This window comes from Gallus gallus, chromosome 2 (assembly GCF_016699485.2).
Source record: "Gallus gallus isolate bGalGal1 chromosome 2, bGalGal1.mat.broiler.GRCg7b, whole genome shotgun sequence".
Classification (NCBI taxonomy): domain Eukaryota; kingdom Metazoa; phylum Chordata; class Aves; order Galliformes; family Phasianidae; genus Gallus; species Gallus gallus.
The window spans coordinates 35,677,972-35,692,652 of record NC_052533.1 but is presented as its reverse complement, the minus strand read 5'-3'; the positions used below and the strand labels follow the sequence as shown (position 1 = coordinate 35,692,652).

The 14,681-nt window shown below is 54.1% G+C and overlaps 2 protein-coding genes across 3 annotated transcripts; both read right to left on the bottom strand.

Moving 5' to 3' along the window:
• LOC121109981 (PHD finger protein 7-like) lies at positions 1 to 3,640 on the bottom strand. 2 transcript variants are annotated; one of them, XM_040696232.2, is made up of 9 exons: positions 3,517 to 3,640; positions 3,099 to 3,190; positions 2,902 to 3,003; positions 2,581 to 2,705; positions 2,229 to 2,391; positions 2,026 to 2,132; positions 1,706 to 1,819; positions 1,461 to 1,579; positions 4 to 1,316 (listed from the first exon to the last, which is right to left on the bottom strand). In XM_040696232.2, exons 1-9 carry the CDS (start codon positions 3,557 to 3,559, stop codon positions 664 to 666), a joined length of 1,518 nt encoding a protein of 505 aa, XP_040552166.1. In that variant the 5' UTR covers positions 3,560 to 3,640; the 3' UTR covers positions 4 to 663. The 2 variants fall into 2 exon arrangements, with proteins under 2 accessions (XP_040552165.1, XP_040552166.1); XM_040696231.2 differs by having other exon boundaries at positions 1 to 1,316; positions 2,026 to 2,391.
• Positions 3,641 to 7,820: 4,180 nt separating this feature from the next.
• On the bottom strand, positions 7,821 to 11,705 carry LOC121109982 (PHD finger protein 7-like). Its single transcript, XM_040696230.2, has 10 exons — positions 11,570 to 11,705; positions 11,334 to 11,458; positions 10,916 to 11,007; positions 10,719 to 10,820; positions 10,398 to 10,522; positions 10,046 to 10,208; positions 9,843 to 9,949; positions 9,523 to 9,636; positions 9,278 to 9,396; positions 7,821 to 9,133 (listed from the first exon to the last, which is right to left on the bottom strand). Exons 2-10 carry the CDS (start codon positions 11,374 to 11,376, stop codon positions 8,481 to 8,483), a joined length of 1,518 nt encoding a protein of 505 aa, XP_040552164.1. The 5' UTR covers positions 11,377 to 11,458; positions 11,570 to 11,705; the 3' UTR covers positions 7,821 to 8,480.
• Positions 11,706 to 14,681: the final 2,976 nt, after the last annotated feature.

The following is a 14,681-nucleotide window of genomic DNA, read 5'->3' as shown; positions in this document are numbered from 1 at the left end:
CATGAGAAGAGGCTGAGAAAGTAGGGGCTCCTCAGCCTGGAGAAGGCGCCCGGGGGGACCTCATAGCGACCTTCCAGTACCTGCAAGGGGCCTACAGGACTTTGGGATAGAAATTAGTGGTTCAGGCAGTTGATGCGCTGTAGCATCCCCAAAGCAGAACCTCTACTCGGACCTGCTGGCGCTGCAGCAGTGCAGGAGGAGAGCCCAGGCAGGTCCTGGCCCAGCCCACAGATGGCTGGTGGGGGAGGCTGCCTGCACGCTCTGAACGCAGAGGCTGCCCCAAGGCCAGAAACACCCCCAGAACAGGGCTGCCCGTGCTAGCACGGCCTTGGCCTGTGGGCATTAGGAGATGTTGAGCCCCAATGGAGTTGGAACCCAGCTCTGCGTAGAGCCACGCAAAGGGAAGGATGGTAGAGGGGCATAAGTGCTAGGGAGAAGACTACCCTGTGGTTCCGGCCCTGACTGCATCCCACCTTGGGAAAGGCAGAGAAGAACAACACTGACAAATGTCTATGAGATCTCTAAGTTTTATTGTGCTGGCCTCTGAGGACCAGAGCCAGCACGCGGGGCTCGCATCCGGCGACTCACGAGAAACCTTTGGGGCCGGCTGTGGGTGTTCTCAGCCTGACGAGCCCAGGAGCAGCTTTGCACCTGGGCCGGCCCTCATCGCCTGGACTGGCTCCTGTGGTGTCTTTGGAGCTGGCCCCGGGATTCTGCAGGCCCACGGCCCACAGGGGAGCGGCTTCTTGCCCGGGCCTGCTCACGCTGCCTGGACTGGCTTCTCTGATGAGCCGCGGTGGAATCCCTTGAAGACCCCAGTGCTCCCCGTCTGGTGTTGAGCTGGGAGCCACCCTCAGCCCTTGGAGCTGGTGCACGGCTCCTCCTGGAGCACCTTTGGGGATGGCTGTGGGAATCCGGGGCCTGAGATTGTATTGGAGAGCGGCTTCGTGTCCGAGTCCGCTCTCCCTGTCTGGACCTGCGGCTGCCAACTGCCAGGGAAGCCCTTGAGGACAGCGATGCCCTTTGACTGGCAGATGTTGGGGTGCATCTATCAGCAGCACCCGATGGAGCCGCAGCTCGGCTGCTCCCACGGCAACGTTGGGGATGATTGTAGATGTCATCATCCCCATGGCCTGTCCCAAGCTGGCTGGACAGGCTGCCGCTCTCAGGCACCTGGGAGCTGTGAACCGGCCCTGATGGTGCCGGGCTGGCTGTGCTGGAGCTGCCGCTCTCGGGTGCTGTGGAGCCGTGGGATGGCAGCAGACCACGTTGGCTGGCGGTGCTGGGGCCGGTGACCTCTGAGATGACACTGGAGGCTGTAAGGGGAAGCAGGGTGGTCAGCAGGACAGGCCTCCAGCCCAGGCTGCAATCCGCCCTGGGCCAGAGAGACGTTGGCCAGGCTGCCCCATGGACCCGCTGCCAGGCCTTGCCTGGCCCCCACCTGGCTATTTGCCTCTTACCGGTGCCCATGCCAGCACAGGCTTTGCACTCCCAAGCGTCTGCGTTGTTGCTCAGGTAGGAGCAGCGCCGGTGAGTGCCTTCCGCAGCACAGGAGCTGCACAGGAGCAGCTCCCAGGGCCTGGGGAAACAAACGGGTTGGGGCTGTGAGGACAAAGTGCGCCAAGCCAAGGAGGGCTTGTTCCCCTAGCCTGTGACGAGGCTGAGATCCCATTCGTAGCCCCGCAGGGCTGCTGAGGTAACTCACCCCTCTTCCTCTGCCTGCCCCCTGCCCTGTGGGGAAAGGCACTCGCTGGCATCGCAGCGCCCGTGTCTCAATCCCAGCGATGCGTATGCGTTGCCGTCCTCCCACATTGGTCCGCTGCCAGAGAATGGAGAAGATGTGATGAGCCCCCGCTGCCCCTGGACTAAGGCTGATCCAGAGCAGCCCCGCTCTTCCACTCCAAGCCCATTTCCAGCTTCTCCTTGAAGCTGAGGGCAGCAAAGGGCTCGGCCTTCGGGAGCGGTCCCTGGGCAGGCGCAGCTCATATGCCCTCATGTCTCGAGAGCCAGCAGGGAAACACCAACCTGAGAGGGATTCGGATGCCCATGACGAGCATGTCGGATAGAAAGGCATCCGCATCTCGGCAGAGGGGGCACTGAAAGCAGTTAACGCCTGCACGGATGGCCTGTCCCTGTAGCAGAAACACGATCAGTGGGAGCGGGAGCAGGCTCGGGTGCTGCCGATTGCCCGCTGCAGCTTGCCCGCTGGTTGAGGGGAGGGCTCCTACCTGGATGCAGGCCCGGTGGAACCAGGCGTGTTTGCAGGCTGGGCACACCAGGGTGTGGTAGGACTTCTTGTCCCCCACTGGCTCCATGCAGATAATGCAGTTGGTATCCTGCGCTGGAGCCACCTCCGCAGCCTGCTTAGGGCTGTGCTTCTGGCAGAATGAACTGGGGGAAGACGGAAGGGACGGGCAAGGTGAGAAGAGCTGTGAGGAGGGCAGAGGAACAGGAGGGAGCCCCAGGCCGTGGCTCTGGCTCTGCAGGCTAAAGAGAGGTTTCACGGCGGGTTCCTCACTGCCTTGGCTGGTATTGCCAGCAGGGGTTGCAGGCTCGCAGGCGACGCCTGACAGCCCTTACCTGTACTCTCCAAAGTACTGGGTGACACAGTCACCCTCCCGGGCGCAGGGGAGATGGAAACTGTGTTCACAGCCCGCCTCTGCACAGGTGATGGGGGCCCCCGTCTCGCCACAGATGAAGCAGTGCTGGAAGGAGCAGAGCAGCGCCATCAGGAGCAGGCTCGGGGCCTTTGCTGCTGGCCCCGCACCTCTGGGCAAGGCACAGGACACAGGAGGCAGGCACTGGAGCTGGCTGGAAGGGCCGGGATTGCTTCCTCGGGACCAGACTAAGCCTGAGGAGCCTCTCTTGGCACAAACCAGCCTGCTCCGGTCAGGTCCTCACCTTCCGCTCTGCCTCCCGGACTACGCGTTGGACGTCTTCAGGGGACACCTCTGCAGTTCTGCCCACTATTGTGGCCTGCTGGAAAAGGCCGTTGGAAAATGCCTGCTCAAGACAAAAGAGCAGGATTGTGTGAGGACAGGAAGGAAGGAACCGTTGCTTGGAGGAAGGTGAAAGGAGGGAGCCTCAGGGGAGCTCACCATACAGAACGCATGGGCACACATCCCAAAGTCCAGCTGCTTGGACCCACAGATGTCCGGGTCGGCATCTGTCTGGCCGCACAGCATGCACGCTGGAGAGGAGAGAGCAAACGCAGTGAGCAAGGTGCAGGGCCAGCTGTCCCTGAGGGCTGTCCCCAGGGGCCTGCTCTGTGCCTGCTCTGCTGGATGCGGGGCAGGGCTGGAGGCTGTGCAGGGGAAGGGGGCACTGCGGGCCCACCAGTCCCAGCAGGCAGCCAAAGCCCAAGCAGGTCACCCCTGGCCAAGGAGCAGAGGGGTCCTGACCGCCGTGGCTGGGGAGTCCCAGCCCAGCCCCGCCTACCCGCTCAGCCACAGGCAGAGCCCCAGCACTCCTCTGCCTGGCAGCGGGGAGCTGCGGGCAGGGATACTTGGCTCTCACCTGGCTCCCTGAAGATGGGAGCCCCCCACGTCCTCGAGCACATGGCGCACGTCGACAGCGAGCACTTGCAGAGTTCCTGCTCCGGCAGCGCTGGGCTTACTCCTCTGCACGCTCCTCTGACAACTCTGAGGGAGAAGCAGGATGAGGGTGAGTTTACAGCTCCGGGCCCCGATGGGTGGGAGCCCTCCTCCCGCTGTCAGCCTCAGGCAGCCCCTTCCTCCCTGCCCTCTCCGCACCTTGCCAGGTCGCACTGACGCACGGCCAGAGCTTGGCAGCCTTTGTTGCGCTCGCAGCCCCGTGGGTCACAGTGGCCGCTCCCTGGCACCGACTGTGACAGAATCGCCACCGCCCAGGGGGGCGGAGGGGGGGTGTGAAGGTGGCGGCCCTCGGCACCCAAGCAGGCAGGCGTCGGCTCTGGGCAGACCGAGGGGCCGGGTGCTGGCCATGCTGCAGGAGGAAGGATTGCTTCCCTCCACCTGCTGGCAGTGCTCCCCGTGCCAGAGGCCCGAGTGGAGCTGTCCGTTGGGCAGGGCTGCAGCCCTGGAGCCACCCGAGGGCAGCCTTGCTCTTCCACCCCGGCACAGCGCTCATGGACAGCAAAGGGCCAGGCCTGCCGGAGCAGCAGCAGGACACCAGCCCGAATGTGGTTGACATCGCCATGTTGTGTTGTCTGAACACGCTCAACGTGGGGATCTTGTTTCTGCGGCGGGGGCACTGGCAGCAGAGAACGCCCGTGCTCAGGGCCTGTCCCTGCTGCAGAAGCACAGTTCTGGGGAGCGGGGCCTGGTGCTGCTGAGTGCTGCTGCACCCACAGGACGAGGGGTGGGCTTCTCCCTGATCGCTGCCCCTGTGGAACCAGGCGTGTTCGTGCTGCTGCAGGAACTGCGTGACACACACAGCCTCCTGACACAACCGGAATGTTTTAATAAAAATGATATAAAAATAACGACAGTTTTTGCCTTCTGTAACCTAACTGTAATGTGTATTTTATATGTCAGTATGGATTAGGCAAGCCATAGGGTTGGACACGCATGCTTTAAATGATTATTGCTGCACAGAGCAGCAAATTCTACTTGTTGGGTGCTTGATTTTCATTGCAATACACATACGAGACCTCGGAAAGACTTAATTGCTGTGACACAGCAAGTTAACAGTGTGCGGTTTCCCAGTCCTTTCTTTCCTTTTGTTCAGTGCTTTGGGCACGCAGCGGAGATGTTTTTATTTCATTTTTGACTTTGTAATGTGTATGAATTCAGTGATGCATTTGTAAGTTTCTGAGCTGCAAGCTGTGCTCGTGATTTCTGTGGTTCCTGTGGGCTATGTCCAAGGCAAAGTTTTCTTGAAAAGGAGCAAAGCAAGCCTCAGTATGACTTAAAAGTTGTGCTTTCTAAGAACAAACACTCATCTTTAGCTGCCGAGTGCATTTACTGTGGTAGCTACGCTATAAGATCAGAGAGATTGTAAAGAACTTGTCTTAGATTTCTTACACCGAACAATGGTGAGGGCAATCTTGATAAAGGCAGATGTTTTGGTTAAAAAAAAATAAAAAGTGGTGAGCTCTAAACCTATTCGGTCAAATATTCTTATTTGATTATTTGCAAAAGTAGGCAGTGGCTAAAACACCCATCGCATTCAGACGTTTATGCACACTCTCTTTCTCCATCCCTTTTCACCCAGGGAACCTTCATCTTTGTTTCACCCAAGGAACAGAATGTTTAATAAATAATGCATTGTTATTTGGTTCCGTTAAGTGAGTTGAACTCCTCTTGATTTTAATTTAGAGTAAACGTGTTGATTTTCCAGTGACAGAGTTGGAAGACCTTCCTTCCTGTAGAATTTTTCTTCTCCCCCAGAGCCTTGCCGGGAATACTGAATTTCAGTAGTGGAAAGCAGCTGTTAAAGTTCGGGCTGAAGCTTTGAATGAGCAAAGTTATTTGTTACTAATTTTATATTTCTGTTTTTGTAATTTCTATACGTGAATATTAGCATAGATATGCCAATATAGCTCATGTGACGCATTTGGCAGTGACTTGTGCTGTGTAAAGCGGCTGCTGGACTCTCTTATTCCCTGTCCTGTTGTCAAATGGAACAATGCCTCTGTCAATGACTCGTTTTTGGGATGCTGAAAGATCTGGTCAACCATGTTGTTCCAAGGAAATCTATGTAATACAAGCAAACGTAGACCTTGCCTAGATATGTGCTGCGTAAGTAACACTAATATATGTCTTAAAAGGATTAAAGGCTTTACTTATTTTTTTTTCCCGGTAAGTTACTACTGCCGGGAATCACCTCTTTCGACTGTTCTTAGAAAGACGCGTTTGGATAACTGGAATTCACTGTGTATGGACTTTCTGAATAATGCTATCACCACGGATCTATATGACTATTTGTGCCATCATTATGGGAAGAAAAGAGGATGCAGCATTCTTACGTCATTTATTTTCTCCTTTTATTTTTATTTTTTTTTTCTCTGAAATATAATTCATAATACTTTAGGTGTAGACACTTTTAAAAATTATTTTAATTTTTTGAGTTTAAGACAATTTCTAGATTATTATTATTGAATGACATCTAGCACTGTTTTGAACGTTCCATAAGTTCTTGTCACCAACAGGGTAGCAGAGAACTGGCAAGGCTAAGTTATTTGATGTGTTTAAAAATCCATGTGTCAAGTTGCTTTACATGAAGGTACTTAGTCATGAGTGTAGGATCTGAAGTGTTGTCAAGAAGTATCCTCCGCTTAGAATCTATCAATTAAATGCAAATATAAATGCCCAGTAATATTGCAGAGGACTCCCATTGTGTATGCCAGCTTACGGCTATTAGTTCATAGTGTTCCCTTTGACAGCGAAGAAAAAAAGAACGGATATTTTGAAGAATATTGGAAGGTGCTATAGAAACACAGAGCAGGCAGTCAGAAAAGCCTGGGAGAGCTTTCATTCAGAGCACTAACTGTTCACCTGTAGCCAAACGTTGGTGTGCGATCAGTACTGGCCGGGCTGCAACCAGGACCTGAGGAGGGCGCAGTGTAGTGCTAACTTAAATTACGGCAAACCATTTTATGAATTTTGATGCATTGGATAAACACAGTCCCATGAACAGCAAAAAATATGCACCTGTGCTTTCCGTTTTGATTAAGGAATTTGAGAATGGGTTTCAAGAGTGCCAAAAAAATGACTGCTTTTTTCAGAATATTTGTGAATCCAATGTCGCTTGACCTAAATGCATTCTCAGATGGAATGTTTGGAGTTGCCATCAGATATTCAACTCAAAAAGTGGATCGCGTCTCTTCACCAGATTCCCATCAGCCCCATCCCACCAGTGAAAAAGTCTCTGGCTTCACAATCGTGCCTTGTTCATGTCGTCGCTTTATGGCACTACATACATTTGGAACTATTTTCAAGAAGGAAGCACAGGAAGGGTAAAATTTCATCAAAAAGATCTGATTAACAACACCTTGAGTCCTCCCTAAGAATTGTAACCACTTCCATTAAACCAGACTGATGCATTAGTTTTACAACGACTACACTGTTGTATCCCACCATTTTTATATTTTTTGTTGCTCTCTTATTTGAAGGTATTTCAATGAAAAAAAAAAAAAAAAAGAATCCGTTGGTTACGTACATTAGCTACGTTGCATATATTATAAGCAGCCCAAACAATTCTTCTTCACTGAAGAAGAAATCACAGCCTGTGATGTATGTTTGTTTTGTCATCACTCAAGGACATAGGAGCGTGGGGATCGAGAGAAAGGAGGCAATGCGTCAAACACCAGAGCAAAGTCAAAACAGGTACGGCATGCTTTCTTAGGTTAGGTATGACAGGATGGTGTAGATGATGAATACCAAATTATGGACCGATCGTGAAACCTTTGTGCGCTTACGCTGTTAAAGGAGAAGGAGAATTTTTGGAACGGAACCCAGAATGCCAAACTGCCTTTCTTCAATTGAAAGCTGCTCTAGCACTTCCCAGTCTGGAAAAGCCTTTTGAATGACACGTGCACAAAAGGTGTCACAAGGTGCCGGAAGTGCTAAAAGAACACACTGGGTCCTGGAAGAGGCCGGTGGGATATTTCTCTAGATAACTGGACCAAGTAGGTAACAGGTGGCCATCGTGTGTACGAGCAGCGGCAGCAACGGTGTTGCTCATACAGGAGCAATAGAGTAGTAGAGGATTCTGCCCCTCTCCTCTGCTCTTGTGAGAGTAGTGCATAGAGTTCCGGGGCTCCCAACACAAGGAGGACATTGGAGCAGGACCAGAGGAGGGCCACAAAGATCATCAGAGGGCTGGAGCACCTCCCCCATGAGAAGAGGCTGAGAAAGTAGGGGCTCCTCAGCCTGGAGAAGGCGCCCGGGGGGACCTCATAGCGACCTTCCAGTACCTGCAAGGGGCCTACAGGACTTTGGGATAGAAATTAGTGGTTCAGGCAGTTGATGCGCTGTAGCATCCCCAAAGCAGAACCTCTACTCGGACCTGCTGGCGCTGCAGCAGTGCAGGAGGAGAGCCCAGGCAGGTCCTGGCCCAGCCCACAGATGGCTGGTGGGGGAGGCTGCCTGCACGCTCTGAACGCAGAGGCTGCCCCAAGGCCAGAAACACCCCCAGAACAGGGCTGCCCGTGCTAGCACGGCCTTGGCCTGTGGGCATTAGGAGATGTTGAGCCCCAATGGAGTTGGAACCCAGCTCTGCGTAGAGCCACGCAAAGGGAAGGATGGTAGAGGGGCATAAGTGCTAGGGAGAAGACTACCCTGTGGTTCCGGCCCTGACTGCATCCCACCTTGGGAAAGGCAGAGAAGAACAACACTGACAAATGTCTATGAGATCTCTAAGTTTTATTGTGCTGGCCTCTGAGGACCAGAGCCAGCACGCGGGGCTCGCATCCGGCGACTCACGAGAAACCTTTGGGGCCGGCTGTGGGTGTTCTCAGCCTGACGAGCCCAGGAGCAGCTTTGCACCTGGGCCGGCCCTCATCGCCTGGACTGGCTCCTGTGGTGTCTTTGGAGCTGGCCCCGGGATTCTGCAGGCCCACGGCCCACAGGGGAGCGGCTTCTTGCCCGGGCCTGCTCACGCTGCCTGGACTGGCTTCTCTGATGAGCCGCGGTGGAATCCCTTGAAGACCCCAGTGCTCCCCGTCTGGTGTTGAGCTGGGAGCCACCCTCAGCCCTTGGAGCTGGTGCACGGCTCCTCCTGGAGCACCTTTGGGGATGGCTGTGGGAATCCGGGGCCTGAGATTGTATTGGAGAGCGGCTTCGTGTCCGAGTCCGCTCTCCCTGTCTGGACCTGCGGCTGCCAACTGCCAGGGAAGCCCTTGAGGACAGCGATGCCCTTTGACTGGCAGATGTTGGGGTGCATCTATCAGCAGCACCCGATGGAGCCGCAGCTCGGCTGCTCCCACGGCAACGTTGGGGATGATTGTAGATGTCATCATCCCCATGGCCTGTCCCAAGCTGGCTGGACAGGCTGCCGCTCTCAGGCACCTGGGAGCTGTGAACCGGCCCTGATGGTGCCGGGCTGGCTGTGCTGGAGCTGCCGCTCTCGGGTGCTGTGGAGCCGTGGGATGGCAGCAGACCACGTTGGCTGGCGGTGCTGGGGCCGGTGACCTCTGAGATGACACTGGAGGCTGTAAGGGGAAGCAGGGTGGTCAGCAGGACAGGCCTCCAGCCCAGGCTGCAATCCGCCCTGGGCCAGAGAGACGTTGGCCAGGCTGCCCCATGGACCCGCTGCCAGGCCTTGCCTGGCCCCCACCTGGCTATTTGCCTCTTACCGGTGCCCATGCCAGCACAGGCTTTGCACTCCCAAGCGTCTGCGTTGTTGCTCAGGTAGGAGCAGCGCCGGTGAGTGCCTTCCGCAGCACAGGAGCTGCACAGGAGCAGCTCCCAGGGCCTGGGGAAACAAACGGGTTGGGGCTGTGAGGACAAAGTGCGCCAAGCCAAGGAGGGCTTGTTCCCCTAGCCTGTGACGAGGCTGAGATCCCATTCGTAGCCCCGCAGGGCTGCTGAGGTAACTCACCCCTCTTCCTCTGCCTGCCCCCTGCCCTGTGGGGAAAGGCACTCGCTGGCATCGCAGCGCCCGTGTCTCAATCCCAGCGATGCGTATGCGTTGCCGTCCTCCCACATTGGTCCGCTGCCAGAGAATGGAGAAGATGTGATGAGCCCCCGCTGCCCCTGGACTAAGGCTGATCCAGAGCAGCCCCGCTCTTCCACTCCAAGCCCATTTCCAGCTTCTCCTTGAAGCTGAGGGCAGCAAAGGGCTCGGCCTTCGGGAGCGGTCCCTGGGCAGGCGCAGCTCATATGCCCTCATGTCTCGAGAGCCAGCAGGGAAACACCAACCTGAGAGGGATTCGGATGCCCATGACGAGCATGTCGGATAGAAAGGCATCCGCATCTCGGCAGAGGGGGCACTGAAAGCAGTTAACGCCTGCACGGATGGCCTGTCCCTGTAGCAGAAACACGATCAGTGGGAGCGGGAGCAGGCTCGGGTGCTGCCGATTGCCCGCTGCAGCTTGCCCGCTGGTTGAGGGGAGGGCTCCTACCTGGATGCAGGCCCGGTGGAACCAGGCGTGTTTGCAGGCTGGGCACACCAGGGTGTGGTAGGACTTCTTGTCCCCCACTGGCTCCATGCAGATAATGCAGTTGGTATCCTGCGCTGGAGCCACCTCCGCAGCCTGCTTAGGGCTGTGCTTCTGGCAGAATGAACTGGGGGAAGACGGAAGGGACGGGCAAGGTGAGAAGAGCTGTGAGGAGGGCAGAGGAACAGGAGGGAGCCCCAGGCCGTGGCTCTGGCTCTGCAGGCTAAAGAGAGGTTTCACGGCGGGTTCCTCACTGCCTTGGCTGGTATTGCCAGCAGGGGTTGCAGGCTCGCAGGCGACGCCTGACAGCCCTTACCTGTACTCTCCAAAGTACTGGGTGACACAGTCACCCTCCCGGGCGCAGGGGAGATGGAAACTGTGTTCACAGCCCGCCTCTGCACAGGTGATGGGGGCCCCCGTCTCGCCACAGATGAAGCAGTGCTGGAAGGAGCAGAGCAGCGCCATCAGGAGCAGGCTCGGGGCCTTTGCTGCTGGCCCCGCACCTCTGGGCAAGGCACAGGACACAGGAGGCAGGCACTGGAGCTGGCTGGAAGGGCCGGGATTGCTTCCTCGGGACCAGACTAAGCCTGAGGAGCCTCTCTTGGCACAAACCAGCCTGCTCCGGTCAGGTCCTCACCTTCCGCTCTGCCTCCCGGACTACGCGTTGGACGTCTTCAGGGGACACCTCTGCAGTTCTGCCCACTATTGTGGCCTGCTGGAAAAGGCCGTTGGAAAATGCCTGCTCAAGACAAAAGAGCAGGATTGTGTGAGGACAGGAAGGAAGGAACCGTTGCTTGGAGGAAGGTGAAAGGAGGGAGCCTCAGGGGAGCTCACCATACAGAACGCATGGGCACACATCCCAAAGTCCAGCTGCTTGGACCCACAGATGTCCGGGTCGGCATCTGTCTGGCCGCACAGCATGCACGCTGGAGAGGAGAGAGCAAACGCAGTGAGCAAGGTGCAGGGCCAGCTGTCCCTGAGGGCTGTCCCCAGGGGCCTGCTCTGTGCCTGCTCTGCTGGATGCGGGGCAGGGCTGGAGGCTGTGCAGGGGAAGGGGGCACTGCGGGCCCACCAGTCCCAGCAGGCAGCCAAAGCCCAAGCAGGTCACCCCTGGCCAAGGAGCAGAGGGGTCCTGACCGCCGTGGCTGGGGAGTCCCAGCCCAGCCCCGCCTACCCGCTCAGCCACAGGCAGAGCCCCAGCACTCCTCTGCCTGGCAGCGGGGAGCTGCGGGCAGGGATACTTGGCTCTCACCTGGCTCCCTGAAGATGGGAGCCCCCCACGTCCTTGAGCACATGGCGCACGTCGACAGCGAGCACTTGCAGAGTTCCTGCTCCGGCAGCGCTGGGCTTACTCCTCTGCACGCTCCTCTGACAACTCTGAGGGAGAAGCAGGATGAGGGTGAGTTTACAGCTCCGGGCCCCGAGGGGTGGGAGCCCTCCTCCCGCTGTCAGCCTCAGGCAGCCCCTTCCTCCCTGCCCTCTCCGCACCTTGCCAGGTCGCACTGACGCACGGCCAGAGCTTGGCAGCCTTTGTTGCGCTCGCAGCCCCGTGGGTCACAGTGGCCGCTCCCTGGCACCGACTGTGACAGAATCGCCACCGCCCAGGGGGGCGGAGGGGGGGTGTGAAGGTGGCGGCCCTCGGCACCCAAGCAGGCAGGCGTCGGCTCTGGGCAGACCAAGGGGCCGGGTGCTGGCCATGCTGCAGGAGGAAGGATTGCTTCCCTCCACCTGCTGGCAGTGCTCCCCGTGCCAGAGGCCCGAGTGGAGCTGTCCGTTGGGCAGGGCTGCAGCCCTGGAGCCACCCGAGGGCAGCCTTGCTCTTCCACCCCGGCACAGCGCTCATGGACAGCAAAGGGCCAGGCCTGCCGGAGCAGCAGCAGGACACCAGCCCGAATGTGGTTGACATCGCCATGTTGTGTTGTCTGAACACGCTCAACGTGGGGATCTTGTTTCTGCGGCGGGGGCACTGGCAGCAGAGAACGCCCGTGCTCAGGGCCTGTCCCTGCTGCAGAAGCACAGTTCTGGGGAGCGGGGCCTGGTGCTGCTGAGTGCTGCTGCACCCACAGGACGAGGGGTGGGCTTCTCCCTGATCGCTGCCCCTGTGGAACCAGGCGTGTTCGTGCTGCTGCAGGAACTGCGTGACACACACAGCCTCCTGACACAACCGGAATGTTTTAATAAAAATGATATAAAAATAACGACAGTTTTTGCCTTCTGTAACCTAACTGTAATGTGTATTTTATATGTCAGTATGGATTAGGCAAGCCATAGGGTTGGACACGCATGCTTTAAATGATTATTGCTGCACAGAGCAGCAAATTCTACTTGTTGGGTGCTTGATTTTCATTGCAATACACATACGAGACCTCGGAAAGACTTAATTGCTGTGACACAGCAAGTTAACAGTGTGCGGTTTCCCAGTCCTTTCTTTCCTTTTGTTCAGTGCTTTGGGCACGCAGCGGAGATGTTTTTATTTCATTTTTGACTTTGTAATGTGTATGAATTCAGTGATGCATTTGTAAGTTTCTGAGCTGCAAGCTGTGCTCGTGATTTCTGTGGTTCCTGTGGGCTATGTCCAAGGCAAAGTTTTCTTGAAAAGGAGCAAAGCAAGCCTCAGTATGACTTAAAAGTTGTGCTTTCTAAGAACAAACACTCATCTTTAGCTGCCGAGTGCATTTACTGTGGTAGCTACGCTATAAGATCAGAGAGACTGTAAAGAACTTGTCTTAGATTTCTTACACCGAACAATGGTGAGGGCAATCTTGATAAAGGCAGATGTTTTGGTTAAAAAAAAATAAAAAGTGGTGAGCTCTAAACCTATTCGGTCAAATATTCTTATTTGATTATTTGCAAAAGTAGGCAGTGGCTAAAACACCCATCGCATTCAGACGTTTATGCACACTCTCTTTCTCCATCCCTTTTCACCCAGGGAACCTTCATCTTTGTTTCACCCAAGGAACAGAATGTTTAATAAATAATGCATTGTTAATTGGTTCCGTTAAGTGAGTTGAACTCCTTGATTTTAATTTAGAGTAAACGTGTTGATTTTCCAGTGACAGAGTTGGAAGACCTTCCTTCCTGTAGAATTTTTCTTCTCCCCCAGAGCCTTGCCGGGAATACTGAATTTCAGTAGTGGAAAGCAGCTGTTAAAGTTCGGGCTGAAGCTTTGAATGAGCAAAGTTATTTGTTACTAATTTTATATTTCTGTTTTTGTAATTTCTATACGTGAATATTAGCATAGATATGCCAATATAGCTCATGTGACGCATTTGGCAGTGACTTGTGCTGTGTAAAGCGGCTGCTGGACTCTCTTATTCCCTGTCCTGTTGTCAAATGGAACAATGCCTCTGTCAATGACTCGTTTTTGGGATGCTGAAAGATCTGGTCAACCATGTTGTTCCAAGGAAATCTATGTAATACAAGCAAACGTAGACCTTGCCTAGATATGTGCTGCGTAAGTAACACTAATATATGTCTTAAAAGGATTAAAGGCTTTACTTATTTTTTTTTCCCGGTAAGTTACTACTGCCGGGAATCACCTCTTTCGACTGTTCTTAGAAAGACGCGTTTGGATAACTGGAATTCACTGTGTATGGACTTTCTGAATAATGCTATCACCACGGATCTATATGACTATTTGTGCCATCATTATGGGAAGAAAAGAGGATGCAGCATTCTTACGTCATTTATTTTCTCCTTTTATTTTTATATTTTTTTTCTCTGAAATATAATTCATAATACTTTAGGTGTAGACACTTTTAAAAATTATTTTAATTTTTTGAGTTTAAGACAATTTCTAGATTATTATTATTGAATGACATCTAGCACTGTTTTGAACGTTCCATAAGTTCTTGTCACCAACAGGGTAGCAGAGAACTGGCAAGGCTAAGTTATTTGATGTGTTTAAAAATCCATGTGTCAAGTTGCTTTACATGAAGGTACTTAGTCATGAGTGTAGGATCTGAAGTGTTGTCAAGAAGTATCCTCCGCTTAGAATCTATCAATTAAATGCAAATATAAATGCCCAGTAATATTGCAGAGGACTCCCATTGTGTATGCCAGCTTACGGCTATTAGTTCATAAGTGTTCCCTTTGACAGCGAAGAAAAAAAGAACGGATATTTTGAAGAATATTGGAAGGTGCTATAGAAACACAGAGCAGGCAGTCAGAAAAGCCTGGGAGAGCTTTCATTCAGAGCACTAACTGTTCACCTGTAGCCAAACGTTGGTGTGCGATCAGTACTGGCCGGGCTGCAACCAGGACCTGAGGAGGGCGCAGTGTAGTGCTAACTTAAATTATGGCAAACCATTTTATGAATTTTGATGCATTGGATAAACACAGTCCCATGAACAGCAAAAAATATGCACCTGTGCTTTCCGTTTTGATTAAGGAATTTGAGAATGGGTTTCAAGAGTGCCAAAAAAATGACTGCTTTTTTCAGAATATTTGTGAATCCAATGTCGCTTGACCTAAATGCATTCTCAGATGGAATGTTTGGAGTTGCCATCAGATATTCAACTCAAAAAGTGGATCGCGTCTCTTCACCAGATTCCCATCAGCCCCATCCCACCAGTGAAAAAGTCTCTGGCTTCACAATCGT

Coding starts and splice junctions, on each gene's coding strand:
- LOC121109981 (XM_040696231.2), bottom strand. CDS start 3,559: ATGTGCTCGAGGACGTGGGGGGCTCCCATCTTCAGGGAGCCAG. Junction 1,820..2,025: donor GGCATCCGAATCCCTCTCAG/GTTGGTGTTTCC, acceptor ATTCTCTGGCAG/CGGACCAATGTGGGAGGACG. Junction 1,317..1,460: donor CTGTGCTGGCATGGGCACCG/GTAAGAGGCAAA, acceptor TTCCCCTTACAG/CCTCCAGTGTCATCTCAGAG.
- LOC121109982 (XM_040696230.2), bottom strand. CDS start 11,376: ATGTGCTCAAGGACGTGGGGGGCTCCCATCTTCAGGGAGCCAG. Junction 10,209..10,397: donor CAGTACTTTGGAGAGTACAG/GTAAGGGCTGTC, acceptor GTCTTCCCCCAG/TTCATTCTGCCAGAAGCACA. Junction 9,134..9,277: donor CTGTGCTGGCATGGGCACCG/GTAAGAGGCAAA, acceptor TTCCCCTTACAG/CCTCCAGTGTCATCTCAGAG.